This window comes from Chroicocephalus ridibundus, chromosome 9, assembly GCF_963924245.1.
Source record: "Chroicocephalus ridibundus chromosome 9, bChrRid1.1, whole genome shotgun sequence".
Classification (NCBI taxonomy): Eukaryota; Metazoa; Chordata; class Aves; order Charadriiformes; family Laridae; genus Chroicocephalus; species Chroicocephalus ridibundus.
Genome location: NC_086292.1, coordinates 28,933,846 through 28,960,674, shown reverse-complemented (window position 1 = coordinate 28,960,674; position 26,829 = coordinate 28,933,846). Strand labels below are relative to the sequence as shown.

At 49.9% G+C, this 26,829-nt stretch overlaps 1 protein-coding gene across 1 annotated transcript; it reads right to left on the bottom strand.

Annotated features, from left to right (window-relative positions):
* Window positions 1–1,049: 1,049 nt before the first annotated feature.
* Window positions 1,050–4,586, bottom strand: LOC134520927 (nucleoporin NUP35-like). Its single transcript, XM_063346810.1, has 4 exons — window positions 4,569–4,586; window positions 3,886–4,014; window positions 2,157–2,327; window positions 1,050–1,760 (listed from the first exon to the last, which is right to left on the bottom strand). Exons 1-4 carry the CDS (start codon window positions 4,584–4,586, stop codon window positions 1,710–1,712), a joined length of 369 nt encoding a protein of 122 aa, XP_063202880.1. The 3' UTR covers window positions 1,050–1,709.
* Between the last annotated feature and the right edge of the window lie 22,243 nt (window positions 4,587–26,829).

Genomic DNA, 26,829 nt, shown 5'->3' with positions numbered 1-26,829 from the left:
ACTCCGCTCCTAGGCAGCTGGGCTCCAGTGGTCGTCAATCCTCGCCGTCAATCCCCATCCTGCCCCGCCCCGGCGATGCGCTCCGGCCAATCGGAGCGCGGCGAAGCGACCCCACCCGACCAATGGGAGCGCGGTGCCCGCGCTGTGATTGGCCCATTCTCCCGCGCATGCGCGCCACAGCGCTTGCCATGGTGAGGGCGCTGCGGCGGGGGCCGGGGCCGGTGCCATGGCGGCGGGGCCGGGCAGGCGGGATTCACCAAAACACGGCTTTTTCTTCTTAAAAACTGTAGAGGTTTATTTGCGCAAGCACGAAAAAAGCCTGGCGCACTGCCCGACCGGCGCTCCAGAAGCCTCGCTCAGCACATGCGGGAAAATCACCTCAGAAGCCGCGGAATCTGCCCGCGCAGGGGCTTCTTCTGGACTCCCATCGGTGAAGCCCCAAGCGGCCCGAGGCAGAAACCTCGCTTCTCCCCAGGTGCTCTGGGGACTTTACTCAGCACGAGCCCCAGCTTCGTCCCGTGCCCTGGGTGCCCATCGGGGACCTCCACAGAGAAAAGCCTGTTGGTCGAGAGGTTTTGGCCGGGATGTGGCCGAGACACCACAGAAGGTGCCTGACCTCGAAGAGGGTGTGAAACCAAAGGACGTGTCGCACGTGTTTGTTCTGCTGCAGCTGCTGACTTAGGCAGAAGACAGCAAAAAGTGGAACTTCTGGACCGCCCAGGACGTGAAGTTAATCAGTGAAGCTGTTAACTACTCATTCATACTGCTCAGAGAAGAACACAGACAAATATTCCCACACGCTGACTGTGCGGCCACGCAAATCTGGTATCGGCCTCCCCGATAGACAACGTCCACAGCCTTCCCCGCGCCCAGAAGGCAGGTCACGTGGTCACAGAAAGAGATCAGGTTGGTTAAGCAGGACCTCCCTTTCCTAAACCCATGCTGGCTGGCCCTGATCCCTTGAGTTTTACTTCCCAAGAAGTGGAAAATATGACTCTGTTGATAGAAGCACAGTTTATATGCATTACAGAAAAACGTCCTCACAGCCATTTAAAAAACAATACAAGGAAAAACTTAACTTTATTTAGCTTTATCTATAAAACAACGAGTTAAAAAGTTGCTATGACATTGAGAACATGATGCCAGAGATAATTATAAAACAGCAATGAATGCTAAAAAAAACATTAACATCACAAATACTAAGAACAGTCCCAGTCCTGGGGAGCCAGCTGTGCACAGTGTTCTTCCTCCAAGGAGTCCACCACCTTTCAAAAAAAAAAAAAAACACAAAACAAAAAAACAAAACACAACCAAAGAAAAAATAAGTTCAAAGGCATCGGGAAACAAAGCCCCCATTTTAAACATTTCCAACTTACTGGGAAGTAATTTACAGAAAGTAATTACAGAGGGAAAAAAATGGTCAGTGCTGATACGTTTTCTACAATCACACAATAGAGCACAAATGGGGAAAAAGCACTTCTCTTTACACCTACTCAGTTTTTAAAATCACGTCTACATTACCAGCCTTCAAAGTGCAAGCTACATATCTGCTGAATTAACTGAAGGCATAACAGGTGAGACGTAAGTTAAAATACCGCCACCAGTAGTTATACAACTAACCACGGATGCCAGTAGCCTACTTCAAACCCTGACCAACTCGGTGTTTTACTCCCTCCTGTGTGTTACCAGCCAAACACATATTCCATTGTTTAAAATGCCATACTTTCACCTTTCCTAGGAGATTCTCCGTCCAAAAACACCTAGAAGGCAGCGGGAAAGAGGAAGAGAGAAAAGAGAATCAGCGATCACACAGTTAATTCTTTTTAAAATACACAGGGTTTTTTTCTTTTCCAAAGTGTTACTAGATTTTGACAAAATAGGTTTGAAAGATTTTCAAAACCTCTGGAATCACGTCAAGTCATCAATCGCTTTATTTGATTCCTACTATCATCATTATTATCGTCATCACTACTGCTATTGTTATTATTATTTTTGAGACTGAACAGAGAGAGTTTGTACTTGAAACACATCTTGAAAGAAATGACAGGAGGAAAAGGTGAAGGCTAAGCTCACATTGAAGTGAACGTGCGTACAGCCTCATACAACTAAGAGGAGACAGCACACAGAAACACACGCTTCTGTTCCCCTTAACTTACCTGGTAGTCACTAGCGAAGGCTTTATATGGTGGTACGAGAGGTCTCATTGTGGGGAACCTTGTCGTATAGTTTGCAGGCTGTACTGGTGTGCTGGCCACGGATTTTGTAGGTGGAGTGAAAACTGAAGACATCGGGGACGCAGAGCTTCTTGCAAAGTTTTCCATCACAGTCTTAAAAAGAGGCATGACATAATGTAAACAGATACTAAAAAGCTGTATTTCAACCCTTATTATCTAGAACTATTATCTAGGATCGTTTGATAACGTATCTTCGCATCTCAAAGTCAGCAAAGACCACGGGTACGTTGCCTGTCAGTACAGAGCACCACCAAGCATTTCCCCCACCGCAAGCATTGATACGTTGCATTATGCCATTGCGAAGCAGTGGAAGCTTGAAATCTCTTCCCTGCACGTACTCAGTGGCAGCCAAGTTTGAAAGAGTAGAGAGAAAATAGAAAAATTGTCAGACTTGCAGCAAGCCTCAAGCAGTATCTTTTTCTCAGGCCCAGCTGAACATACGCAGCATAACCACCTCTTTCTAAATACTTCTCAAAATCTTTGACCCGATCCCTACAGGAGCGACTCCAATCCTTTACCAGCTTGCAGCTCTTGGCTCAGATTCAGTTTGCCAAGGAGTTTCACTCAGTCCCCTTACCAAACGCTAGAAAGCAGTCAGAAGGCTCCGTTTCTGTAAGCTGGTGTTTAGAAGGGAATGCACGTCAAATGGAAGAGGCAGCGAGTGACTTGATGGGAACCACGAGTTCCCCAAGAGCCCAGAGCAAACAAGGTGGGAAATGACAACCAGCCTGGGGAGACCCAATTTGCCACATTTCAACTCAGCGGAGAAGAGCCTTCAACCAGCCTCAAGACAACAGGAATCCAGCAGCACATCTGGCAGGAGGTGGCTATCCAAAACACAGGACAGGAGTAGTCTCCAGTGGGGGCGGCAGCTCGCTCTGCTCAACACAAGGGGCACTGAGCCGGGCAACTAACTGCTCCTTTTAAATCAGAAGCCCAAGCACTCCTGTCAAAGCCATGCTATCTAGTTGCCAATTGCAAGGACGAGCTTTACAGACTAACGCCAAACCCACAAACGCATTAGTCTCCAGAATTCTCCCTTGCCTCCAAAAATACAGGTTAAGGATTATGGGCTTATTCATTGCTATTTGAAAGTGGACACACCGTGCACAAGAGACAGAAAATTCAAAGAACAAAGACCAGAGACCTGACAATTACGTGCCTTGGATCGTTGCTTCTCGAGTTTCAGCTTTTGGGCAATTCAGTCATTGATACAAACTGGACGCCAAAACAGCAAAGAAGGTAAGAAGAGACCAGAAGCCCTACCAGAAGCCCGCACCTGTACGGTAACCAATGCAAAGAGTTGCAGGAATTCATGGGCAGAGCACTGTCGACGCCTAAAAACTAATAGCCCGTGATCAAATTAGCTTGAAATACAGCCAGCCCCACTCCAGCCACTATTGAAGAGAAAGGAACATGGTTTGGTGGGGGCAGGGTGACTTCCAAGCAGCACAGAAGTTTCCAATCGTGAACCTTCTCGGCAGGAAATTTTGCCAAACGCTTATGTAAGGTAGAAGAGACTCTGCCCACAGAAGTTAACTTCCTAGGCTTTGCAATTCAAAACCGAAAATATAGAAGACGTCGGGAGAAATAAAGAGGAAGCCCAAAACCACAGTGCCTTCTACTTCAATAAAAACAACTGTTAACTTACTTTATCTGTACACGGCTTGACACCAATCCTGATACATTCACCAAAAATTCTCCCATCTTTGCTTAAGGCTTTCCGGGCTTGAAGCTTAGACTGATAGCAAATATGCATCCAGTTTCCTGTGTCGGACACCTAGGTGAGATTAAGGGACAACTGTGACACTCAGCCTTTTAAAGAACGAGCCAGAAGCTTTTCAGAAATTAATCTCAAGCTAAGACATACCACATGCTTTAATATGTTTCCATACTGAGCAAACCGTAGAAGAAGATAGGAAGCTGATGCTTGAGGAAATCTGAAACATGGGAAAAAATATGCAAAAAATTACAATGAGTAGTTTATGGAGTCTGGTGCTACAACAGAACCCTATGAAGGGTTTTCAGAAATCCAAAAGAGCCAAGGGCGTTCGTGCCATTTCAGAAGCAGCGACTTGAGGAATATTCTCAGCTAGGCTCTTTTACTTCACCACACCTCGATGGTTAGAAGGCTGCCTTTCGAACTTGAAAAAAAAATAGCAGGCAGCTTAAGTTCAGGTGCTTCACTAACATCGGTGCAGTTACTGGCTTTAACCACAGCTGTATTTCTGGCAGAACCTAGGAATGCCAGAAAAGAGCACGTCCAAGTACCTCTTTCCACACGTTGCCGAGATTTCAGCCCTGATTTTTCTAATACTTTGGAAATCCACTTACCCAAATACAGTTACCCATGCGGCATCCCATTGATCCTCTGACCTCTGGGAATCACCTCGAGTATGAAAAGGATCTGGCTGAGCAGGAGAAAGAGTCGTCTTCCTAGGCTGCCCAACGCTTGCAGGACCGAACATACTTGAAGCTGTCAAATTGAAATGGCATTCTTTCACAAATTACTTTTGCCAGACAGACAAGCTTAGGAGCCTACACGGAAAGAATCAAGTCAGTAGCAAGCATTTCATTTGCTTATGGAAGAGCCTGGGGGAGATTCACCTGCAGACACAGACAACCAGCAAATCAACCCGACCTTCACGTCTGCAAGCACGCTAGGAAATTTTATGACTCACACCCTAACTTTCCCCTTCAGCCCTGGACACCAGCAGCTGAACACAGACCCCAAACAGGAACAAGGCAGCACAATTAAGCTTAGCAAGAAGCCACAGGTTCATACAGAAGATAGGAAACTTTATGAAGATGGAAGAAGACCCATCCGTCTCAGTGGCTTCACTCAAGTACAACCACCTCTGTGCTCAGTTCAACAACACATTTTGAAGAAGGCGTAAGTAAAGTTGATTGCAATTCAGTCGCTCTCAAAGTGGAAAAGTATTTCACATCCACGTACCTTTTGCAAAGCTAGTAAAGAAAGATGCCACTCCTTCATAAATTAGCAAGGAGCTGATGCAGCAATGATTTTTGTCTATTGAGGAAAGCAGTAAGAGAGCCGATTATCTGTTTTGACAGGACATCTACCTGATCCAGGAGTTGATGGCACGCTTCCAACCAAAGGGCTCTGTGTTACAGAAAAGCTGGCCTGCATTAAAACACAGAAAGCGTAACAAATCATTCTTACAGGTCCACTTCTCGGATCAGCAGAGATCATTTCCAGGGAACTTAAGCACCAGACAAGAAGAGTAACTGTTTGCCTTAAGTTACTCCTGGCTTTTAAGACTAAGAACAGACGTTTCCACGTAGACTTAATACAAGACGACTAAAAGTTGTTCATGAAAAGTTATGTGACAATGTTTTTACATTCTGACATAGAGTCTAGCAGAGAGTCTGGACATCCAGGAGCCTCAACTCTTACGTTCTGGAATTTCCAGCTGATTACTCAGCCTTACAAGGTCTACAAGAAGAAAGCTTAGTTAGGCTTAGGGTGAGCTTTAGGTAACAGGATCTGAAAAAACCCTTACTAACACCAATCCCGTATGCTTTGGGAAACCAAGTAGCTTTAGGTACTGACGCTCAGAAACTTATAGGTTAACTTCTTCAAAACAGGCATCTCACTGTTGCTGGAGTAGAGCAACTCACGCATTCACCTGCCTCCCGATGGAAAGGATGCCAGGATCACAAGTCACCAGCATCCCATTTTCACTGTCTAAAAGGCTTAGAAATCATGAGAGCATCACCCCCACTTGTAAGCCTCCGCACTCGCTTCCTTTTCCTCTCAACCACTGAGCGCAACTGCACTGAAGGAGTTATTTCTTTTTAACATAGAAGGATTTCAACATCCAAAACTATTTCAGTACATTTTTAGCCCGAACCATGGCATTTTGTAGGTACAAGATCAAACAAACTGGAGCACCAGGAGGCCTAGCAACATGCCTTCTGATAGCTGCTCATTTTTATTGGGGCTTTTTTAAATATCCTGTCCTTTAGGACAGTCGGGTTCCCTCCTTCCCAGAGAACTCAAACTTGCAGAATAAACTTTTCAGAAGGCAACAGGCACACAAAAGACTGCTCATTCAGTGAGGCCTTCTCCTTGTATCAACAGAATCGCGTTCACCAAAAAAGAACCAACTATCACTTGACTGCTCAGTTGAAGGAGGTAGCGGCGCTTATTGTTAGAATGACCTTCTAGAAATTTTACTGTTACTCTTTCAAAATCAACCCCACCTCCCGGCCCAAAGTTTGGTGAGATATCGCTCTGAGCGCAAAATTCCTCCTAGTTCAGGAAATGCCTCTAGTGCCCACAAAAAGAAAAGATAACACATATATGGACCCTTCTGGCAATCAGCAGCCCGATACATTTACCGGACGGTGAAAAGCTGCAACAAGACTGCATTTGTCATGGACAACGCATAGCAGAGGCAGGATTTGCATTTGTCATTCTCTACAGTACCCAAACTCAAACCCAGTAGGAGACAGCTCCACCACTGCAGCTCGCGTTTGGGCCGCACAGGAACAGGCTCACCAAGCAACCAGACTATGCCCCAGCATGAGCCGAAGAACCCACCAGGCATTCTGCTACGGCAGTTGATACAACTCAGTTAAAAGAATTCACTGAAGCAGGAAACTACCTCACATCTTCCCCTACGAGCAGGCTGGTATCTAAGCCACTTACTGGTATTCTTGAGCCTAGAGGTGTTGATCCAAGTCCAGGTCTAAAGGATTCGTCACGCAGGCTTCTGACTGGTGGAGCACCACTTCTATCTTTACCCTTAGGGACTTCTGGTAGTGAGGACGATAACCCTGCAATCAAAAGGAACAAATGAAGAGCCTGAGAAGTCTTGGAATTTTACTCTGCTGCTACTTGTTCTTGAAAGTTCAACAGGAATTTTGGCCAGGGAAGGCTGTCGATTCTTTCACTGGAGGCCTGCAAAACCATCTGGCCTACCAAACTCTTCAGGTTGGATTGTTCTATGTAAATATCGCACAGGTGTCACAACCTGCTTCCTTACACAAGTATCAAGAATTAAACTGACTGAAAGACCTTGGCATATCTCTGAACATTTTGTATGTTTACCCCAAGGGGAAAAAAAAACAAACAAACAACCAGAAGAAACAAAAAACCCCAGAGACATCCAAGAACTGTTACAGTGTATTCTACAAAGCACTCTCCTCCCAGCAAGGTTTCCAGTTCCAGTGACATACTTAACCACCCCTTTTGGGAGGCCTGTGTTACCGTCTTCCTGGTTCCCTCTTGCCTCGAGTTGACACCCTGAGGCTGTAGTAAACCCTTTTAAAAACTACCAGGTGAAATTCACATGACTATTTTCAATTTCATGAATATTTCCCTCAGCGGCTTGTATTGGAGGCACCGGGGGGTGGCAGGGCAGACAAGATCGTCAAGCAGGAGACCAGGAGACCACCAACCCTAGACTATCTCAAGTTGGAAGGGACCCATAGGGATCACGGAGTCCAATTCTGCTTGAAATTGAAAGACAGGAGCATCGACAATTATCTTGACCAAATTTTGACTTTCAGGACAAGTTTTCAGCACGCAACCAACTCTGACCTGCAAGTAGTGCCCAAAATTCCCACACGCTGACTGTGCGGCCGCGTAAATCTGGTACGGGCCGACCCACTGAATCGGGTAAAGCGCCCGTGAGGAACTCGGGCAGAAACCGAGCCTCGTCTCCTGCCTTGGGTGAGGCCGGGGCGCCGGGAGCCATCGCCTCGTCTGCTGCGCTAACTCCAAAAGCCTCTAAAACGCGGCCAGCGGAGCGCGGGCAGCGCCGGGGGGAAGAGCCGGGCGACCTCGGCCGGGCAACCGCCACCCCCGAGGCGCCTCGCGCCGCCCAACGGCTCCGCGCGAGCCCAACGGCCGGCGGGAGCGGCGCGCGCGGGGCCCGGCGGCGCGGGGCAGAGGCGCAGGGGGCGCGGGGCCGGGAAGGGGCGGCGGCCCCGCGGCCAAGACGGCCGGGCCGGGCCGGGCCGGGCCGGGCCGGGGGAAGCCTGTGCTGGGCCCGGAGGCGTCTGCACGGCCAAGGGCTTTCCCCGAGAAACAGACGGGGCTGCGCTGGCAGACCGCGTTCGGGTGTCGGGCCGGGGGGAGCCGCTCCTGCGGGCCGGGAGCCGACGAGCGAGGGGCGACCGGCGCTCCAGAAGCCTCGCTCAGCACATGCGGCAAAATCACCTCAGAAACCTCGGAATGATTTTTGTCTATTGAGGAAAGCACTAACAAAGTCGATTATCTAGTTTCACAGGACATCTACCTGTTCCAGGAGGTGATGGCATACAGAAATGCAGAAGTCCAGAGCTCCCCGTCAAAGTACCAGGGGAAAAGAGCCCATTACATTCAGTTGCCTCTCCTTTTAAACACGTGCAACAAATACCCAACTGCTTCAGTGCGCCTCACCAAATGTACGCCACAGCTAATTAGCAGTGGCAGTTTTAAACGCTGCCAGTCAGTTTGTAAATGACACAGTTTCAGCTTTTTTTTAAAAAAGTTTCATTTAGCATAGAAAAATCAGCGAGATAAGAGATCCCTCCCAATGGTTTTACTCTGGAAGGTCGGGGGTGGGGGGGAGGAAATCGAATCCCCGGGGCTGCAATCCATAGGAACAGGGTTCTGTGATATCTCCACTGTTACAAGCAAGAGCACAAAGGCCGGCAAAGAAGTGCAAAGAGAGCGCAAAGTCTCGTTGCTCACGACTTCTATGGCCCAGTGCTTCATCTCTGAGGGCCCGCTCTGAGGGGAGCTTCATAAAAAGGCAAGTGCCTTCAGTGAGAAACGGTTCTATTTTGGAAAATCTCTTTCCAACCAACATCAAAATGACACACCTTATGTTACGGACAAAGGACACCATGGAAGCAACCACTCGGCAAAACCACAGCAGGACTCACCCTCACTAGTTACGAGGCTGCTGATGCTTCGTGGAAAAGCAATTGGACCTCGATTGCTTTAGGACAGATGCCAGTATCTCAGTAAGGTTTCTCGAGTCCTGCTATAAGGTATCCTAAACACTGACTGACTGAAAAGCATAAAGCTTTTATCAGGAACACAGAGCCTGCTTCTCCTGAACATCTGAAATCTCACAAACAGTTTCTTCCCCCTTTTGGTCCACAAGTATTTTCACAGCATCACTTAAGAGCAAGCACACAGAAAGAGAAGACGACTGTGCTTTCAGGAAGAGAAAGCAAACGCAGGGAAGCACGCCTTGCATGGGCCTAACGAGCGCCACAACAGACCTTATATTATTTGTACTGTTTTGTTAAAATATTTCATACAAAAACTATAGAAGGAGAGCTGACGAAGCCCTCGTGTTAACTTCAAAGTCCACACTACCAGGACTTTCGGAAGAAAGCAGACACCCATCGCAGACGTACCTCGTACTCACAGAGCACTCCGGATCCTTTCCATCGGTCCTGCGCTGTCACCGCACAACAAAAGGGCAACCACGGAGAAACGCTGGCAGTTGACATTCTGCCGAGAGAGGAAAAAAAACCTTTAGCCCAAAGCTGGGTAGCAGTCCAAGGCCTCCTTCTTCCGTGGGGGTTTGCAGAGGCTGCAGCCGAGTGGAGGAAAAAGCATTGGGCACCATCTCTGGCACAGTAATTGATACCGGCCACTAGAGCTTGGCATTTTTTTGACTCGCTGGCAGCTTTACTTCCCCCAGAGCCACTTTCCCCAGCACACGCAGGTGACAGGCACAGACGCCTACGGACATTTTCTCGAGCCAAGCAGAGCCTAGGTCTCCTCACCCTATACGTCCTGAGCTGAATATTTTTCTTAAAGGGTGCAGCAACCACGTGTCCTTCCAAACTGCCTCCTTGCAACAAAGCAGCTGTTTTTCCCAGGCCGTTTCTCCAAACGGCCACGATCTTTTCAAACTGCCCTTGCGCCACCAAACCCGCGCAGGCTCCCTCCCAGCTTTTGGCTGCCCTTGGCTTTACCGGGCACACGCTCTATTCCCTCGCCCAACAGCAAAAGCAGGGCACGCTCTCAGACCAGAGCGCAACCCTGCGGGTGCCCGCGCACGCCCGGCTGCTTTGGCGAGGAGCCCCCGAGCGTCCCCGACAGCGCAGGCTGCACGCCCAAGCTCAGCTTCACCCGCACCCCTTTCAGAGGATGCGCAACTTGCCATTCGCTTCCTGACGTGGCTGCTCTTCCTTCAGAAATTCCACTTGCAGCCAACATTTTCACAACAGGTTCAAGCAGTTACCTTCCTGCAATTACCAGCACTTTTACACAGACAAGTCACTTAACTGCTCTTCTAAAATTACCCGACTGAAAGTCACAGCCCTGAAAGAGGAGGGAAAAAGACAAGGAGAGCTCAGGCAGCAGCAGAGCTCTGCAGGCTGCCACCTGCAGTCAACATCGCACTCTCTTTTTGAAAGCACACACACACACACGCCCCCCAAAAACTCACATCCCCACAAAACAAACAAACAAAAGCCCCAGGACCTTGTGCCTTCCCCTCTCTCAGCAGACTGTCTCCTCAGAGCGTGACGTGCAGACCATCTGTACCCCGAGGACATTTGCCCGCAAGCAATGTGTGTCCAGAAACGGCCCAGATCTCCACGAGTTCTGTCATTTTGGGGGGTTTCGTTCTCATAACTCAATTGCATGGAGGGGCACGTTTGAGAGGAAACTCATCGACTTTTAAACGTAGCCTCTCCTTGGGCAAAAAAACTTGTCGGAGACGGTTGTGGGGAGCGCTGGGGAACTACCGAGGGCCCGGCCCCGCGTCCCTGCGGGGCGGCACCAGCTCGGCCCGGCCGCCGCTCGAGGACCGCCGCTCCGGGTTTCATTGCTCCGGCATCGCCAGCAGCGCACCCCAACCCCTCCCGGCCGAAGGGACCCCGCGGGAAGCCGGGCCCAGCCAGCCCCCTCCGACACCACACTGACCACGCAGGCTCCCCGTGCCCCCCTCACGTCCCCCCGTCTCGCCTCGGGACCCCGCCGCCCCCTGCCTCACCTTCACGAGGTCCCGATGCTTCACGACGTGCTCGCCGCGGCCCCGGACCGGACCGGACCGCGACGACCCGCCCGCCAGGACCCGCTTTCCCCACGGGCCCCTCCGCGCCCGCTTCCACCTGCCCGCCATTTTCCCCACGCCCCCTTCCCTTCCGGCCCGCCGACGACGGCCCGCCCACGCCGCGCGCCCATTGGCCATCGCCCACTCCGCTCCTAGGCAGCTGGGCTCCAGGGGTCGTCAATCCTCGCCGTCAATCCCTACCCTGCCCCGCCCCGCCGATGCGCTCCGGCCAATCGGAGCGCGGCGAAGCGACCCCACGCGACCAATGGGAGCGCGGTGCCCGCGCTGTGATTGGCCCATTCTCCCGCGCATGCGCGCCACAGCGCTTGCCATGGTGAGGGCGCTGCGGCGGGGGCCGGTGCCGGTGCCATGGCGGCGGGGCCGTGCGGCCGGGCAGGCGGGATTCACCAAAACACGGCTTTTTCTTCTTAAAAACTGTAGAGGTTTATTTGCGCAAGCACGAAAAAAGCCTGGCGCACTGCCCGACCGGCGCTCCAGAAGCCTCGCTCAGCACATGCGGGAAAATCACCTCAGAAGCCGCGGAATCTGCCCGCGCAGGGGCTTCTTCTGGACTCCCGTCGGTGAAGCCCCAAGCGGCCCGAGGCAGAAACCTCGCTTCTCCCCAGGTGCTCTGGGGACTTTACTCAGCACGAGCCCCAGCTTCGTCCTGTGCCCTGGGCGCCCATGGGGGACCTCCACAGAGAAAAGCCTGTTGGTCGAGAGGTTTTGGCCGGGATGGGGCCGAGACACCACAGAAGGTGCCTGACCTCGAAGAGGGTGTGAAACCAAAGGACGTGTCGCACGTGTTTGTTCTGCTGCAGCTGCTGACTTAGGCAGAAGACAGCAAAAAGTGGAACTTCTGGACCGCCCAGGACATGAAGTTAATCAGTGAAGCTGTTAACTACTCATTCATACTGCTCAGAGAAGAACACAGACAAATATTCCCACACGCTGACCAGATTTGCGTGGCCGCACAGTATCGGCCTCCCCGCCAAATCGGGTAAACCGCCCGAGAGGAACTCGGGCAGAAACCGAGCCTCATCTGCTGCCTTTGGTGAGGCCGGGGCACCGGGAGCCATCGCCTCCTCTGCTCTAAAACGCAGCCAGCGGAGCGCGGGCAGCGCCGGGGGGAAGAGCCGGGCGACCTCGGCTGGGCAACCGCCACCTCCGAGGCGCCTCGCGCCGCCCAACGGCTCCCTTCAGGTAGCTGTAGAGGGCAATGAGGTCTCCCCTCAGCCTCCTCTTCTCCAAGCTAAACATGCCCAGCTCCCTCAGCCTCTCCTCATATGACCTGGTCTCCAGACCCCTCACCAGCCTGGTAGCTCTCCTCTGGACACGCTCCAGCACTTCAATGTCCCTCTTGTACAGAGGGGCCCAGAACTGAACACAGCACTCGAGGTGAGGCCTCACCAGGGCCCGGTACAGAGGCACCATCGCTTCCCTGCTCCTGCTGGCCACGCTATTCCTGATACAGGCCAGAATGCTGTGGGCCTTCTTGGCCACCTGGGCACACTGCTGGCTCATGTTAAGCTGGCCGTCCACCAGCACCCCCAGGTCCTTTTCTGCCGGGCAGCTTTCCAGCCACTCTTCCCCAAGCCTGAAGCGTTGCTTGGGGTTGCTGTGACCGAAATGCAGGACCCGGCCCTTGGGTGCACTCAATGGCCTCATCCAGATCATTGATAAAGACATTAAACAAAGCCGGCCCCAACACTGAGCCCCGAGGTACTCCACTGGTGACAGGCCACCACGAGGCTTTCACCCCATTAATCACAACTCTCTTGGCACGGCCATCCGGCCAGTTTTTAACCCAGCAAAGAGTACACTTGTCTATGCCATGATTCGCCAGCTTCTCCAGGAGAATGCTGTGGGGGACGGTGACAAAGGCCTTACCAAAGTCCAGACAGACAACGTCCACAGCCTTCCCCCCACCCAGAAGGCAGGTCACGTCGTCACAGAAAGAGATCAGGTTGGTTAAGCAGGACCTCCCTTTCCTAAACCCATGCTGGCTGGCCCTGATCCCTTGAGTTTTCCTTCCCAAGAAGTGGAAAATATGACTTTGTTGATAGAAGCACAGTTTATATGCATTACAGAAAAACGTCCTCACAGCCATTTAAAAAACAATACAAGGAAAAACTTAACTTTATTTAGCTTTATCTATAAAACAACGAGTTAAAAAGTTGCTATGACATTGAGAACATGATGCCAGAGATAATTATAAAACAGCAATGAATGCTAAGAAAAACATTAACATCACAAATACTAAGAACAGTCCCAGTCCTGGGGAGCCAGCTGTGCACAGTGTTCTTCCTCCAAGGAGTCCACCACCTTTCAAAAAAAAAAAAAAAAAACAAAAAACAAAACACAACCAAACAAAAAATAAGTTCAAAGGCATCGTGAAACAAACCCCCATTTTAAACATTTCCAACTTACTGGGAAGTAATTTACAGAAAGTAATTACAGAGGGAAAAAAATGGTCAGTGCTGATACGTTTTCTACAATCACACAATAGAGCACAAATGGGGAAAAAGCACTTCTCTTTACACGTACTCAGTTTTTAAAATCACGTCTACATTACCAGCCTTCAAAGTGCAAGCTACATATCTGCTGAATTAACTGAAGGCATAACAGGTGAGACGTAAGTTAAAATACCGCCACCAGTAGTTATACAACTAACCACGGATGCCAGTAGCCTACTTCAAACCCTGACCAACTTGGTGTTTTACTCCCTCCTGTGTGTTACCAGCCAAACACATATTCCATTGTTTAAAATGCCATACTTTCACCTTTCCTAGGAGATTCTCCGTCCAAAAACACCTAGAAGGCAGCGGGAAAGAGGAAGAGAGAAAACAGAATCAGCGATCACACAGTTAATTCTTTTTAAAATACACAGGGTTTTTTTCTTTTCCAAAGTGTTACTAGATTTTGACAAAATAGGTTTGAAAGATTTTCAAAACCTCTGGAATCACGTCAAGTCATCAATCGCTTTATTTGATTCCTACTATCATCATTATTACCGTCATCACTACTGCTATTGTTGTTATTATTTTTGAGACTGAACAGAGAGAGTTTGTACTTGAAACACATCTTGAAAGAAATGACAGGAGGAAAAGGTGAAGGCTAAGCTCACATTGAAGTGAACGTGCGTACAGCCTCATACAACTAAGAGGAGACAGCACACAGAAACACACGCTTCTGTTCCCCTTAACTTACCTGGTAGTCACTACCGAAGGCTTTATATGGTGGTACGAGAGGTCTCATTGTGGGGAACCTTGTCGTATAGTTTGCAGGCTGTACTGGTGTGCTGGCCACGGATTTTGTAGGTGGAGTGAAAACTGAAGACATCGGGGACGCAGAGCTTCTTGCAAAGTTTTCCATCACAGTCTTAAAAAGAGGCATGACATGATGTAAACAGATACTAAAAAGCTGTATTTCAACCCTTATTATCTAGAACTATTATCTAGGATCGTTTGATAACGTATCTTCGCATCTCAAAGTCAGCAAAGACCACGGGTACATTGCCTGTCAGTACAGAGCACCACCAAGCATTTCCCCCACCGCAAGCATTGATACGTTGCATTATGCCATTGCGAAGCAGTGGAAGCTTGAAATCTCTTCCCTGCACGTACTCAGTGGCAGCCAAGTTTGAAAGAGTAGAGAGAAAATAGAAAAATTGTCAGACTTGCAGCAAGCCTCAAGCAGTATCTTTTTCTCAGGCCCAGCTGAACATACGCAGCATAACCACCTCTTTCTAAATACTTCTCAAAATCTTTGACCCGATCCCTACAGGAGCGACTCCAATCCTTTACCAGCTTGCAGCTCTTGGCTCAGATTCAGTTTGCCAAGGAGTTTCACTCAGTCCCCTTACCAAACGCTAGAAAGCAGTCAGAAGGCTCCGTTTCTGTAAGCTGGTGTTTAGAAGGGAATGCACGTCAAACGGAAGAGGCAGCGAGTGACTTGATGGGAACCACGAGTTCCCCAAGAGCCCAGAGCAAACAAGGTGGGAAATGACAACCAGCCTGGGGAGACCCAATTTGCCACATTTCAACTCAGCGGAGCAGAGCCTTCAACCAGCCTCAAGACAACAGGAATCCAGCAGCACATCTGGCAGGAGGTGGCTATCCAAAACACAGGACAGGAGTAGTCTCCAGTGGGGGCGGCAGCTCGCTCTGCTCAACACAGGGGGCACTGAGCCGGGCAACTAACCGCTCCTTTTAAATCAGAAGCCCAAGCACTCCTGTCAAAGCCATGCTATCTAGTTGCCAATTGCAAGGACGAGCTTTACAGACTAACGCCAAACCCACAAACGCATTAGTCTCCAGAATTCTCCCTTGCCTCCAAAAATACAGGTTAAGGATTATGGGCTTATTCATTGGTATTTGAAAGTGGACACACCGTGCACAAGAGACAGAAAATTCAAAGAACAAAGACCAGAGACCTGACAATTACGTGCCTTGGATCGTTGCTTCTCGAGTTTCAGCTTTTGGGCAATTCAGTCATTGATACAAACTGGACGCCAAAACAGCAAAGAAGGTAAGAAGAGACCAGAAGCCCTACCAGAAGCCCGCACCTGTACGGTAACCAATGCAAAGAGTTGCAGGAATTCATGGGCAGAGCACTGTCGACGCCTAAAAACTAATAGCCCGTGATCAAATTAGCTTGAAATACAGCCAGCCCCACTCCAGCCACTATTGAAAAGAAAGGAACACGGTTTGGTGGGGGCAGGGTGACTTCCAAGCAGCACAGAACTTTCCAATCGTGAACCTTCTCGGCAGGAAATTTTGCCAAACGCTTATGTAAGGTAGAAGAGACTCTGCCCACAGAAGTTACGTTCCTAGGCTTTGCAATTCAAAACAGAAAAAATAGAAGACGTCGGGACAAATAAAGAGGAAGCCCAAAACCACAGTGCCTTCTACTTCAATAAAAACTGTTAACTTACTTTATCCGTACACGGCTTGACACCAATCCTGATACATTCACCAAAAATTCTTCCATCTTTGCTTAAGGCTTTCCGGGCTTGAAGCTTAGACTGATAGCAAATATGCATCCAGTTTCCTGTGTCGGACACCTAGGTGAGATTAAGGGACAACTGTGACACTCAGCCTTTTAAAGAACGAGCCAGAAGCTTTTCAGAAATTAATCTCAAGCTAAGACATACCACATGCTTTAATATGTTTCCATACTGAGCAAATCGTAGAAGAAGATAGGAAGCTGATGCTTGAGGAAATCTGAAACATGGGAAAAAATATGCAAAAAATTACAATGAGCAGTTTATGGAGTCTGGTGCTACAACAGAACCCTATGAAGGGTTTTCAGAAATCCAAAAGAGCCAAGGGCGTTCATGCCATTTCAGAAGCAGTGACTTGAGGAATATCCTCAGCTAGGCTCTTTTACTTCACCACACCTCAATGGTTAGAAGGCTGCCTTTCTAACTTGAAAAAAAATAGCAGGCAGCTTAAGTTGAGGTGCTTCACTAACATCGGTGCAGTTACTGGCTTTAACCACAGCTGTATTTCCGGCAGAACCTAGGAATGCCAGAAAAGAGCACGTCCAAGTACCTCTTTCCACACGTTGCCGAGATTTCAGCCCTGATTTTTCTAATACTTTGGAAATCCACTTACCCAAATACAGTTACCCATGCGGCATCCCATTGATCCTCTGACCTCTGGGAATCACCTCGAGGATAAAAAGGATCTGGCTGAGCAGGAGAAAGAGTCGTCTTCCCAGGCTGCCCAACGCTTGCAGGACCGAACATACTTGGAGCTGTCAAATTGAAATGGCATTCTTTCACAAATTACTTTTGCCAGACAGACAAGCTTAGGAGCCTACACGGAAAGAATCAAGTCAGTAGCAAGCATTTCATTTGCTTATGGAAGAGCCTGGGGGAGATTCACCTGCAGACACAGACAACCAGCAAATCAACCCGACCTTCACGTCTGCAAGCACGCTAGGAAAGTTTATGACTCACACCCTAACTTTCCCCTTCAGCCCTGGACACCAGCAGCTGAACACAGACCCCAAACAGGAACAAGGCAGCACAATTAAGCTTAGCAAGAAGCCACAGGTTCATACAGAAGATAGGAAACTTTATGAAGATGGAAGAAGACCCATCCGTCCCAGTGGCTTCACTCAAGTACAACCACCTCTGTGCTCAGTTCAACAACACATTTTGAAGAAGGCGTAAGTAAAGTTGATTGCAATTCAGTCGCTCTCAGAGTGGAAAAGTATTTCACATCCACGTACCTTTTGCAAAGCTAGTAAAGAAAGATGCCACTCCTTCATAAATTAGCAAGGAGCTGATGCAGCAATGATTTTTGTCTATTGAGGAAAGCAGTAAGAGAGCCGATTATCTGTTTTGACAGGACATCTACCTGATCCAGGAGTTGATGGCACGCTTCCAACCAATGGGCTCTGTGTTACAGAAAAGCTGGCCTGCATTAAAACACAGAAAGCGTAACAAATCATTCTTACAGGTACACTTCTCGGATCAGCAGAGATCATTTCCAGGGAACTTAAGCACCAGACAAGAAGAGTAACTGTTTGCCTTAAGTTACTCCTGGCTTTTAAGACTAAGAACAGACGTTTCCACGTAGACTTAATACAAGACGACTAAAAGTTGCTCATGAAAAGTTATGTGACAATGTTTTTACATTCTGACATAGAGTCTAGCAGAGAGTCTGGACATCCAGGAGCCTCAACTCTTACGTTCTGGAATTTCCAGCTGATTACTCAGCCTTACAAGGTCTACAAGAAGAAAGCTTAGTTAGGCTTAGGGTGAGCTTTAGGTAACAGGATCTGAAAAAACCCTTACTAACACCAATCCCGTATGCTTTGGGAAACCAAGTAGCTTTAGGTACTGACGCTCAGAAACTTATAGGTTAACTTCTTCAAAACAGGCATCTCACTGTTGCTGGAGTAGAGCAACTCACGCATTCACCTGCCTCCCGATGGAAAGGATGCCAGGATCACAAGTCACCAGCATCCCATTTTCACTGTCTAAAAGGCTTAGAAATCATGAGAGCATCACCCCCACTTGTAAGCCTCCGCACTCGCTTCCTTTTCCTCTCAACGACTGAGCGCAACTGCACTGAAGGAGTTATTTCTTTTTAACATAGAAGGATTTCAACACCCAAAACTATTTCAGTACATTTTTAGCCCGAACCATGGCATTTTGTAGGTACAAGATCAAACAAACTGGAGCACCAGGAGGCCTAGCAACATGCCTTCTGACAGCTGCTCATTTTTATTGGGGCTTTTTTAAATATCCTGTCCTTTAGGACAGTCGGATTCCCTCCTTCCCAGAGAACTCAAACTTGCAGAATAAACTTTTCAGAAGGCAACAGGCACACAAAAGACTGCTCATTCAGTGAGGCCTTCTCCTTGTATCAACAGAATCGCGTTCACCAAAAAAGAACCAACTATCACTTGACTGCTCAGTTGAAGGAGGTAGCGGCGCTTATTGTTAGAATGACCTTCTAGAAATTTTACTGTTACTCTTTCAAAATCAACCCCACCTCCCGGCCCAAAGTTTGGTGAGATATCGCTCTGAGCGCAAAATTCCTCCTAGTTCAGGAAATGCCTCTAGTGCCCACAAAAAGAAAAGATAACACATATATGGACCCTTCTGGCAATCAGCAGCCCGATACATTTACCGGACGGTGAAAAGCTGCAACAAGACTGCATTTGTCATGGACAACGCATAGCAGAGGCAGGATTTGCATTTGTCATTCTCTACAGTACCCAAACTCAAACCCAGTAGGAGACAGCTCCACCACTGCAGCTCGCGTTTGGGCCGCACAGGAACAGGCTCACCAAGCAACCAGACTATGCCCCAGCATGAGCCGAAGAACCCACCAGGCATTCTGCTACGGCAGTTGATACAACTCAGTTAAAAGAATTCACTGAAGCAGGAAACTACCTCACATCTTCCCCTACGAGCAGGCTGGTATCTAAGCCACTTACTGGTATTCTTGAGCCTAGAGGTGTTGATCCAAGTCCAGGTCTAAAGGATTCGTCACGCAGGCTTCTGACTGGTGGAGCACCACTTCTATCTTTACCCTTAGGGACTTCTGGTAGTGAGGACGATAACCCTGCAATCAAAAGGAACAAATGAAGAGCCTGAGAAGTCTTGGAATTTTACTCTGCTGCTACTTGTTCTTGAAAGTTCAACAGGAATTTTGGCCAGGGAAGGCTGTCGATTCTTTCACTGGAGGCCTGCAAAACCATCTGGCCTACCAAACTCTTCAGGTTGGATTGTTCTATGTAAATATCGCACAGGTGTCACAACCTGCTTCCTTACACAAGTATCAAGAATTAAACTGACTGAAAGACCTTGGCATATCTCTGAACATTTTGTATGTTTACCCCAAGGGGAAAAAAAAACAAACAAACAACCAGAAGAAACAAAAAACCCCAGAGACATCCAAGAACTGTTACAGTGTATTCTACAAAGCACTCTCCTCCCAGCAAGGCTTCCAGTTCCAGTGACATACTGAACCACCCCTTTTGGGAGGCCTGTGTTACCGTCTTCCTGGTTCCCTCTTGCCTCGAGTTGACACCCTGAGGCTGTAGTAAACCCTTTTAAAAACTACCAGGTGAAATTCACATGACTATTTTCAATTTCATGAATATTTCCCTCAGCGGCTTGTATTGGAGGCACCGGGGGGTGGCAGGGCAGACAAGATCGTCAAGCAGGAGACCAGGAGACCACCAACCCTAGACTATCTCAAGTTGGAAGGGACCCATAGGGATCACGGAGTCCAATTCTGCTTGAAATTGAAAGACAGGAGCATCGACAATTATCTTGACCAAATTTTGACTTTCAGGACAAGTTTTCAGCACGCAACCAACTCTGACCTGCAAGTAGTGCCCAAAATTCCCACACGCTGACTGTGCGGCCGCGTAAATCTGGTACGGGCCGACCCACTGAATCGGGTAAAGCGCCCGTGAGGAACTCGGGCAGAAACCGAGCCTCGTCTCCTGCCTTGGGTGAGGCCGGGGCGCCGGGAGCCATCGCCTCGTCTGCTGCGCTAACTCCAAAAGCCTCTAAAACGCGGCCAGCGGAGCGCGGGCAGCGCCGGGGGGAAGAGCCGGGCGACCTCGGCCGGGCAACCGCCACCCCCGAGGCGCCTCGCGCCGCCCAACGGCTCCGCGCGAGCCCAACGGCCGGCGGGAGCGGCGCGCGCGGGGCCCGGCGGCGCGGGGCAGAGGCGCAGGGGGCGCGGGGCCGGGAAGGGGCGGCGGCCCCGCGGCCAAGACGGCCGGGCCGGGCCGGGCCGGGCCGGGCCGGGGGAAGCCTGTGCTGGGCCCGGAGGCGTCTGCACGGCCAAGGGCTTTCCCCGAGAAACAGACGGGGCTGCGCTGGCAGACCGCGTTCGGGTGTCGGGCCGGGGGGAGCCGCTCCTGCGGGCCGGGAGCCGACGAGCGAGGGGCGACCGGCGCTCCAGAAGCCTCGCTCAGCACATGCGGCAAAATCACCTCAGAAACCTCGGAATGATTTTTGTCTATTGAGGAAAGCACTAACAAAGTCGATTATCTAGTTTCACAGGACATCTACCTGTTCCAGGAGGTGATGGCATACAGAAATGCAGAAGTCCAGAGCTCCCCGTCAAAGTACCAGGGGAAAAGAGCCCATTACATTCAGTTGCCTCTCCTTTTAAACACGTGCAACAAATACCCAACTGCTTCAGTGCGCCTCACCAAATGTACGCCACAGCTAATTAGCAGTGGCAGTTTTAAACGCTGCCAGTCAGTTTGTAAATGACACAGTTTCAGCTTTTTTTTAAAAAAGTTTCATTTAGCATAGAAAAATCAGCGAGATAAGAGATCCCTCCCAATGGTTTTACTCTGGAAGGTCGGGGGTGGGGGGGAGGAAATCGAATCCCCGGGGCTGCAATCCATAGGAACAGGGTTCTGTGATATCTCCACTGTTACAAGCGAGAGCACAAAGGCCGGCAAAGAAGTGCAAAGAGAGCGCAAAGTCTCGTTGCTCACGACTTCTATGGCCCAGTGCTTCATCTCTGAGGGCCCGCTCTGACCTCTGACGGGAGCTTCATAAAAAGGCAAGTGCCTTCAGTGAGAAACGGTTCTATTTTGGAAAATCTCTTTCCAACCAACATCAAAATGACACACCTTATGTTACCGACAAAGGACACCATGGAAGCAACCACTCGGCAAAACCACAGCAGGACTCACCCTCACTAGTTACGAGGCTGCTGATGCTTCGTGGAAAAGCAATTGGACCTCGATTGCTTTAGGACAGATGCCAGTATCTCAGTAAGGTTTCTCGAGTCCTGCTATAAGGTATCCTAAACACTGACTGACTGAAAAGCATAAAGCTTTTATCAGGAACACAGAGCCTGCTTCTCCTGAACATCTGAAATCTCACAAACAGTTTCTTCCCCCTTTTGGTCCACAAGTATTTTCACAGCATCACTTAAGAGCAAGCACACAGAAAGAGAAGACGACTGTGCTTTCAGGAAGAGAAAGCAAACGCAGGGAAGCACGCCTTGCATGGGCCTAACGAGCGCCACAACAGACCTTATATTATTTGTACTGTTTTGTTAAAATATTTCATACAAAAACTATAGAAGGAGAGCTGACGAAGCCCTCGTGTTAACTTCAAAGTCCACACTACCAGGACTTTTGGAAGAAAGCAGACACCCATCGCAGACGTACCTCGTACTCACAGAGCACTCCGGATCCTTTCCGTCGGTCCTGCGCTGTCACCGCACAACAAAAGGGCAACCACGGAGAAACGCTGGCAGTTGACATTCTGCCGAGAGAGGAAAAAAAACCTTTAGCCCAAAGCTGGGTAGCAGTCCAAGGCCTCCTTCTTCCGTGGGGGTTTGCAGAGGCTGCAGCCGAGTGGAGGAAAAAGCATTGGGCACCATCTCTGGCACAGTAATTGATACCGGCCACTAGAGCTTGGCATTTTTTTGACTCGCTGGCAGCTTTACTTCCCCCAGAGCCACTTTCCCCAGCACACGCAGGTGACAGGCACAGACGCCTACGGACATTTTCTCGAGCCAAGCAGAGCCTAGGTCTCCTCACCCTATACGTCCTGAGCTGAATATTTTTCTTAAAGGGTGCAGCAACCACGTGTCCTTCCAAACTGCCTCCTTGCAACAAAGCAGCTGTTTTTCCCAGGCCGTTTCTCCAAACGGCCACGATCTTTTCAAACTGCCCTTGCGCCACCAAACCCGCGCAGGCTCCCTCCCAGCTTTTGGCTGCCCTTGGCTTTACCGGGCACACGCTCTATTCCCTCGCCCAACAGCAAAAGCAGGGCACGCTCTCAGACCAGAGCGCAACCCTGCGGGTGCCCGCGCACGCCCGGCTGCTTTGGCGAGGAGCCCCCGAGCGTCCCCGACAGCGCAGGCTGCACGCCCAAGCTCAGCTTCACCCGCACCCCTTTCAGAGGATGCGCAACTTGCCATTCGCTTCCTGACGTGGCTGCTCTTCCTTCAGAAATTCCACTTGCAGCCAACATTTTCACAACGGGTTCAAGCAGTTACCTTCCTGCAATTACCAGCACTTTTACACAGACAAGTCACTTAACTGCTCTTCTAAAATTACCCGACTGAAAGTCACAGCCCTGAAAGAGGAGGGAAAAAGACAAGGAGAGCTCAGGCAGCAGCAGAGCTCTGCAGGCTGCCACCTGCAGTCAACATCGCACTCTCTTTTTGAAAGCACACACACACACACGCCCCACCAAAAACTCACATCCCCACAAAACAAACAAACAAAAGCCCCAGGACCTTGTGTCTTCCCCTCTCTCAGCAGACTGTCTCCTCAGAGCGTGACGTGCAGACCATCTGTACCCCGAGGACATTTGCCCGCAAGCAATGTGTGTCCAGAAACGGCCCAGATCTCCGCGAGTTGTGCCATTTTGGGGGGTTTCGTTCTCATAACTCAATTGCATGGAGGGGCACGTTTGAGAGGAAACTCATTGACTTTTAAACGTAGCCTCTCCTTGGGCAAAAAAACTTGTCGGAGACGGTTGTGGGGAGCGCTGGGGAACTACCGAGGGCCCGGCCCCGCGTCCCTGCGGGGCGGCACCAGCTCGGCCCGGCCGCCGCTCGAGGACCGCCGCTCCGGGTTTCATTGCTCCGGCATCGCCAGCAGCGCACCCCAACCCCTCCCGGCCGAAGGGACCCCGCGGGAAGCCGGGCCCAGCCAGCCCCCTCCGACACCACACTGACCACGCAGGCTCCCCGTGCCCCCCTCACGTCCCCCCGTCTCGCCTCGGGACCCCGCCGCCCCCTGCCTCACCTTCACGAGGTCCCGATGCTTCACGACGTGCTCGCCGCGGCCCCGGACCGGACCGGACCGCGACGACCCGCCCGCCAGGACCCGCTTTCCCCACGGGCCCCTCCGCGCCCGCTTCCACCTGCCCGCCATTTTCCCCACGCCCCCTTCCCTTCCGGCCCGCCGACGACGGCCCGCCCACGCCGCGCGCCCATTGGCCATCGCCCACTCCGCTCCTAGGCAGCTGGGCTCCAGGGGTCGTCAATCCTCGCCGTCAATCCCTACCCTGCCCCGCCCCGGCGATGCGCTCCGGCCAATCGGAGCGCGGCGAAGCGACCCCACCCGACCAATGGGAGCGCGGTGCCCGCGCTGTGATTGGCCCATTCTCCCGCGCATGCGCGCCACAGCGCTTGCCATGGTGAGGGCGCTGCGGCGGGGGCCGGGGCCGGTGCCATGGCGGCGGGGCCGTGCGGCCGGGCAGGCGGGATTCACCAAAACACGGCTTTTTCTTCTTAAAAACTGTAGAGGTTTATTTGCGCAAGCACGAAAAAAGCCTGGCGCACTGCCCGACCGGCGCTCCAGAAGCCTCGCTCAGCACATGCGGGAAAATCACCTCAGAAGCCGCGGAATCTGCCCGCGCAGGGGCTTCTTCTGGACTCCCGTCGGTGAAGCCCCAAGCGGCCCGAGGCAGAAACCTCGCTTCTCCCCAGGTGCTCTGGGGACTTTACTCAGCACGAGCCCCAGCTTCGTCCTGTGCCCTGGGCGCCCATGGGGGACCTCCACAGAGAAAAGCCTGTTGGTCGAGAGGTTTTGGCCGGGATGGGGCCGAGACACCACAGAAGGTGCCTGACCTCGAAGAGGGTGTGAAACCAAAGGACGTGTCGCACGTGTTTGTTCTGCTGCAGCTGCTGACTTAGGCAGAAGACAGCAAAAAGTGGAACTTCTGGACCGCCCAGGACGTGAAGTTAATCAGTGAAGCTGTTAACTACTCATTCATACTGCTCAGAGAAGAACACAGACAAATATTCCCACACGCTGACTGTGCGGCCACGCAAATCTGGTATCGGCCTCCCCGATAGACAACGTCCACAGCCTTCCCCCCACCCAGAAGGCAGGTCACGTCGTCACAGAAAGAGATCAGGTTGGTTAAGCAGGACCTCCCTTTCCTAAACCCATGCTGGCTGGCCCTGATCCCTTGAGTTTTCCTTCCCAAGAAGTTGAAAATATGACTTTGTTGATAGAAGCACAGTTTAGATGCATTACAGAAAAACGTCCTCACAGCCATTTAAAAAACAATACAAGGAAAAACTTAACTTTATTTAGCTTTATCTATAAAACAACGAGTTAAAAAGTTGCTATGACATTGAGAACATGATGCCAGAGATAATTATAAAACAGCAATGAATGCTAAAAAAAACATTAACATCACAAATACTAAGAACAGTCCCAGTCCTGGGGAGCCAGCTGTGCACAGTGTTCTTCCTCCAAGGAGTCCACCACCTTTCAAAAAAACAAAAAAACACAAAACAAAAAAAACAAAACACAACCAAACAAAAAATAAGTTCAAAGGCATCGGGAAACAAAGCCCCCATTTTAAACATTTCCAACTTACTGGGAAGTAATTTACAGAAAGTAATTACAGAGGGAAAAAAATGGTCAGTGCTGATACGTTTTCTACAATCACACAATAGAGCACAAATGGGGAAAAAGCACTTCTCTTTACACCTACTCAGTTTTTAAAATCACGTCTACATTACCAGCCTTCAAAGTGCAAGCTACATATCTGCTGAATTAACTGAAGGCATAACAGGTGAGACGTAAGTTAAAATACCGCCACCAGTAGTTATACAACTAACCACTGACGCCAGTAGCCTACTTCAAACCCTGACCAACTTGGTGTTTTACTCCCTCCTGTGTGTTACCAGCCAAACACGTATTCCATTGTTTAAAATGCCATACTTTCACCTTTCCTAGGAGATTCTCCGTCCAAAAACACCTAGAAGGCAGCGGGAAAGAGGAAGAGAGAAAAGAGAATCAGCGATCACACAGTTAATTCTTTTTAAAATACACAGGGTTTTTTTCTTTTCCAAAGTGTTACTAGATTTTGACAAAATAGGTTTGAAAGATTTTCAAAACCTCTGGAATCACGTCAAGTCATCAATCGCTTTATTTGATTCCTACTATCATCATTATTACCGTCATCACTACTGCTATTGTTATTATTATTTTTGAGACTGAACAGAGAGAGTTTGTACTTGAAACACATCTTGAAAGAAATGACAGGAGGAAAAGGTGAAGGCTAAGCTCACATTGAAGTGAACGTGCGTACAGCCTCATACAACTAAGAGGAGACAGCACACAGAAACACACGCTTCTGTTCCCCTTAACTTACCTGGTAGTCACTAGCGAAGGCTTTATATGGTGGTACGAGAGGTCTCATTGTGGGGAACCTTGTCGTATAGTTTGCAGGCTGTACTGGTGTGCTGGCCACGGATTTTGTAGGTGGAGTGAAAACTGAAGACATCGGGGACGCAGAGCTTCTTGCAAAGTTTTCCATCACAGTCTTAAAAAGAGGCATGACATGATGTAAACAGATACTAAAAAGCTGTATTTCAACCCTTATTATCTAGAACTATTATCTAGGATCATTTGATAACGTATCTTCGCATCTCAAAGTCAGCAAAGACCACGGGTACGTTGCCTGTCAGTACAGAGCACCACCAAGCATTTCCCCCACCGCAAGCATTGATACGTTGCATTATGCCATTGCGAAGCAGTGGAAGCTTGAAATCTCTTCCCTGCACGTACTCAGTGGCAGCCAAGTTTGAAAGAGTAGAGAGAAAATAGAAAAATTGTCAGACTTGCAGCAAGCCTCAAGCAGTATCTTTTTCTCAGGCCCAGCTGAACATACGCAGCATAACCACCTCTTTCTAAATACTTCTCAAAATCTTTGACCCGATCCCTACAGGAGCGACTCCAATCCTTTACCAGCTTGCAGCTCTTGGCTCAGATTCAGTTTGCCAAGGAGTTTCACTCAGTCCCCTTACCAAACGCTAGAAAGCAGTCAGAAGGCTCCGTTTCTGTAAGCTGGTGTTTAGAAGGGAATGCACGTCAAACGGAAGAGGCAGCGAGTGACTTGATGGGAACCACGAGTTCCCCAAGAGCCCAGAGCAAACAAGGTGGGAAATGACAACCAGCCTGGGGAGACCCAATTTGCCACATTTCAACTCAGCGGAGCAGAGCCTTCAACCAGCCTCAAGACAACAGGAATCCAGCAGCACATCTGGCAGGAGGTGGCTATCCAAAACACAGGACAG

Bases quoted from the DNA above. Each gene is read 5' to 3' on its own strand.
- LOC134520927 (XM_063346810.1), bottom strand. The intron at 2,328-3,885 runs GTAAGTTAACAG...CCTCTTTTTAAG, and splicing joins TCAAGCCGTGTACAGATAAA to ACTGTGATGGAAAACTTTGC. The intron at 1,761-2,156 runs GTAAGTTAAGGG...GCTGCCTTCTAG, and splicing joins CCTTCGCTAGTGACTACCAG to GTGTTTTTGGACGGAGAATC.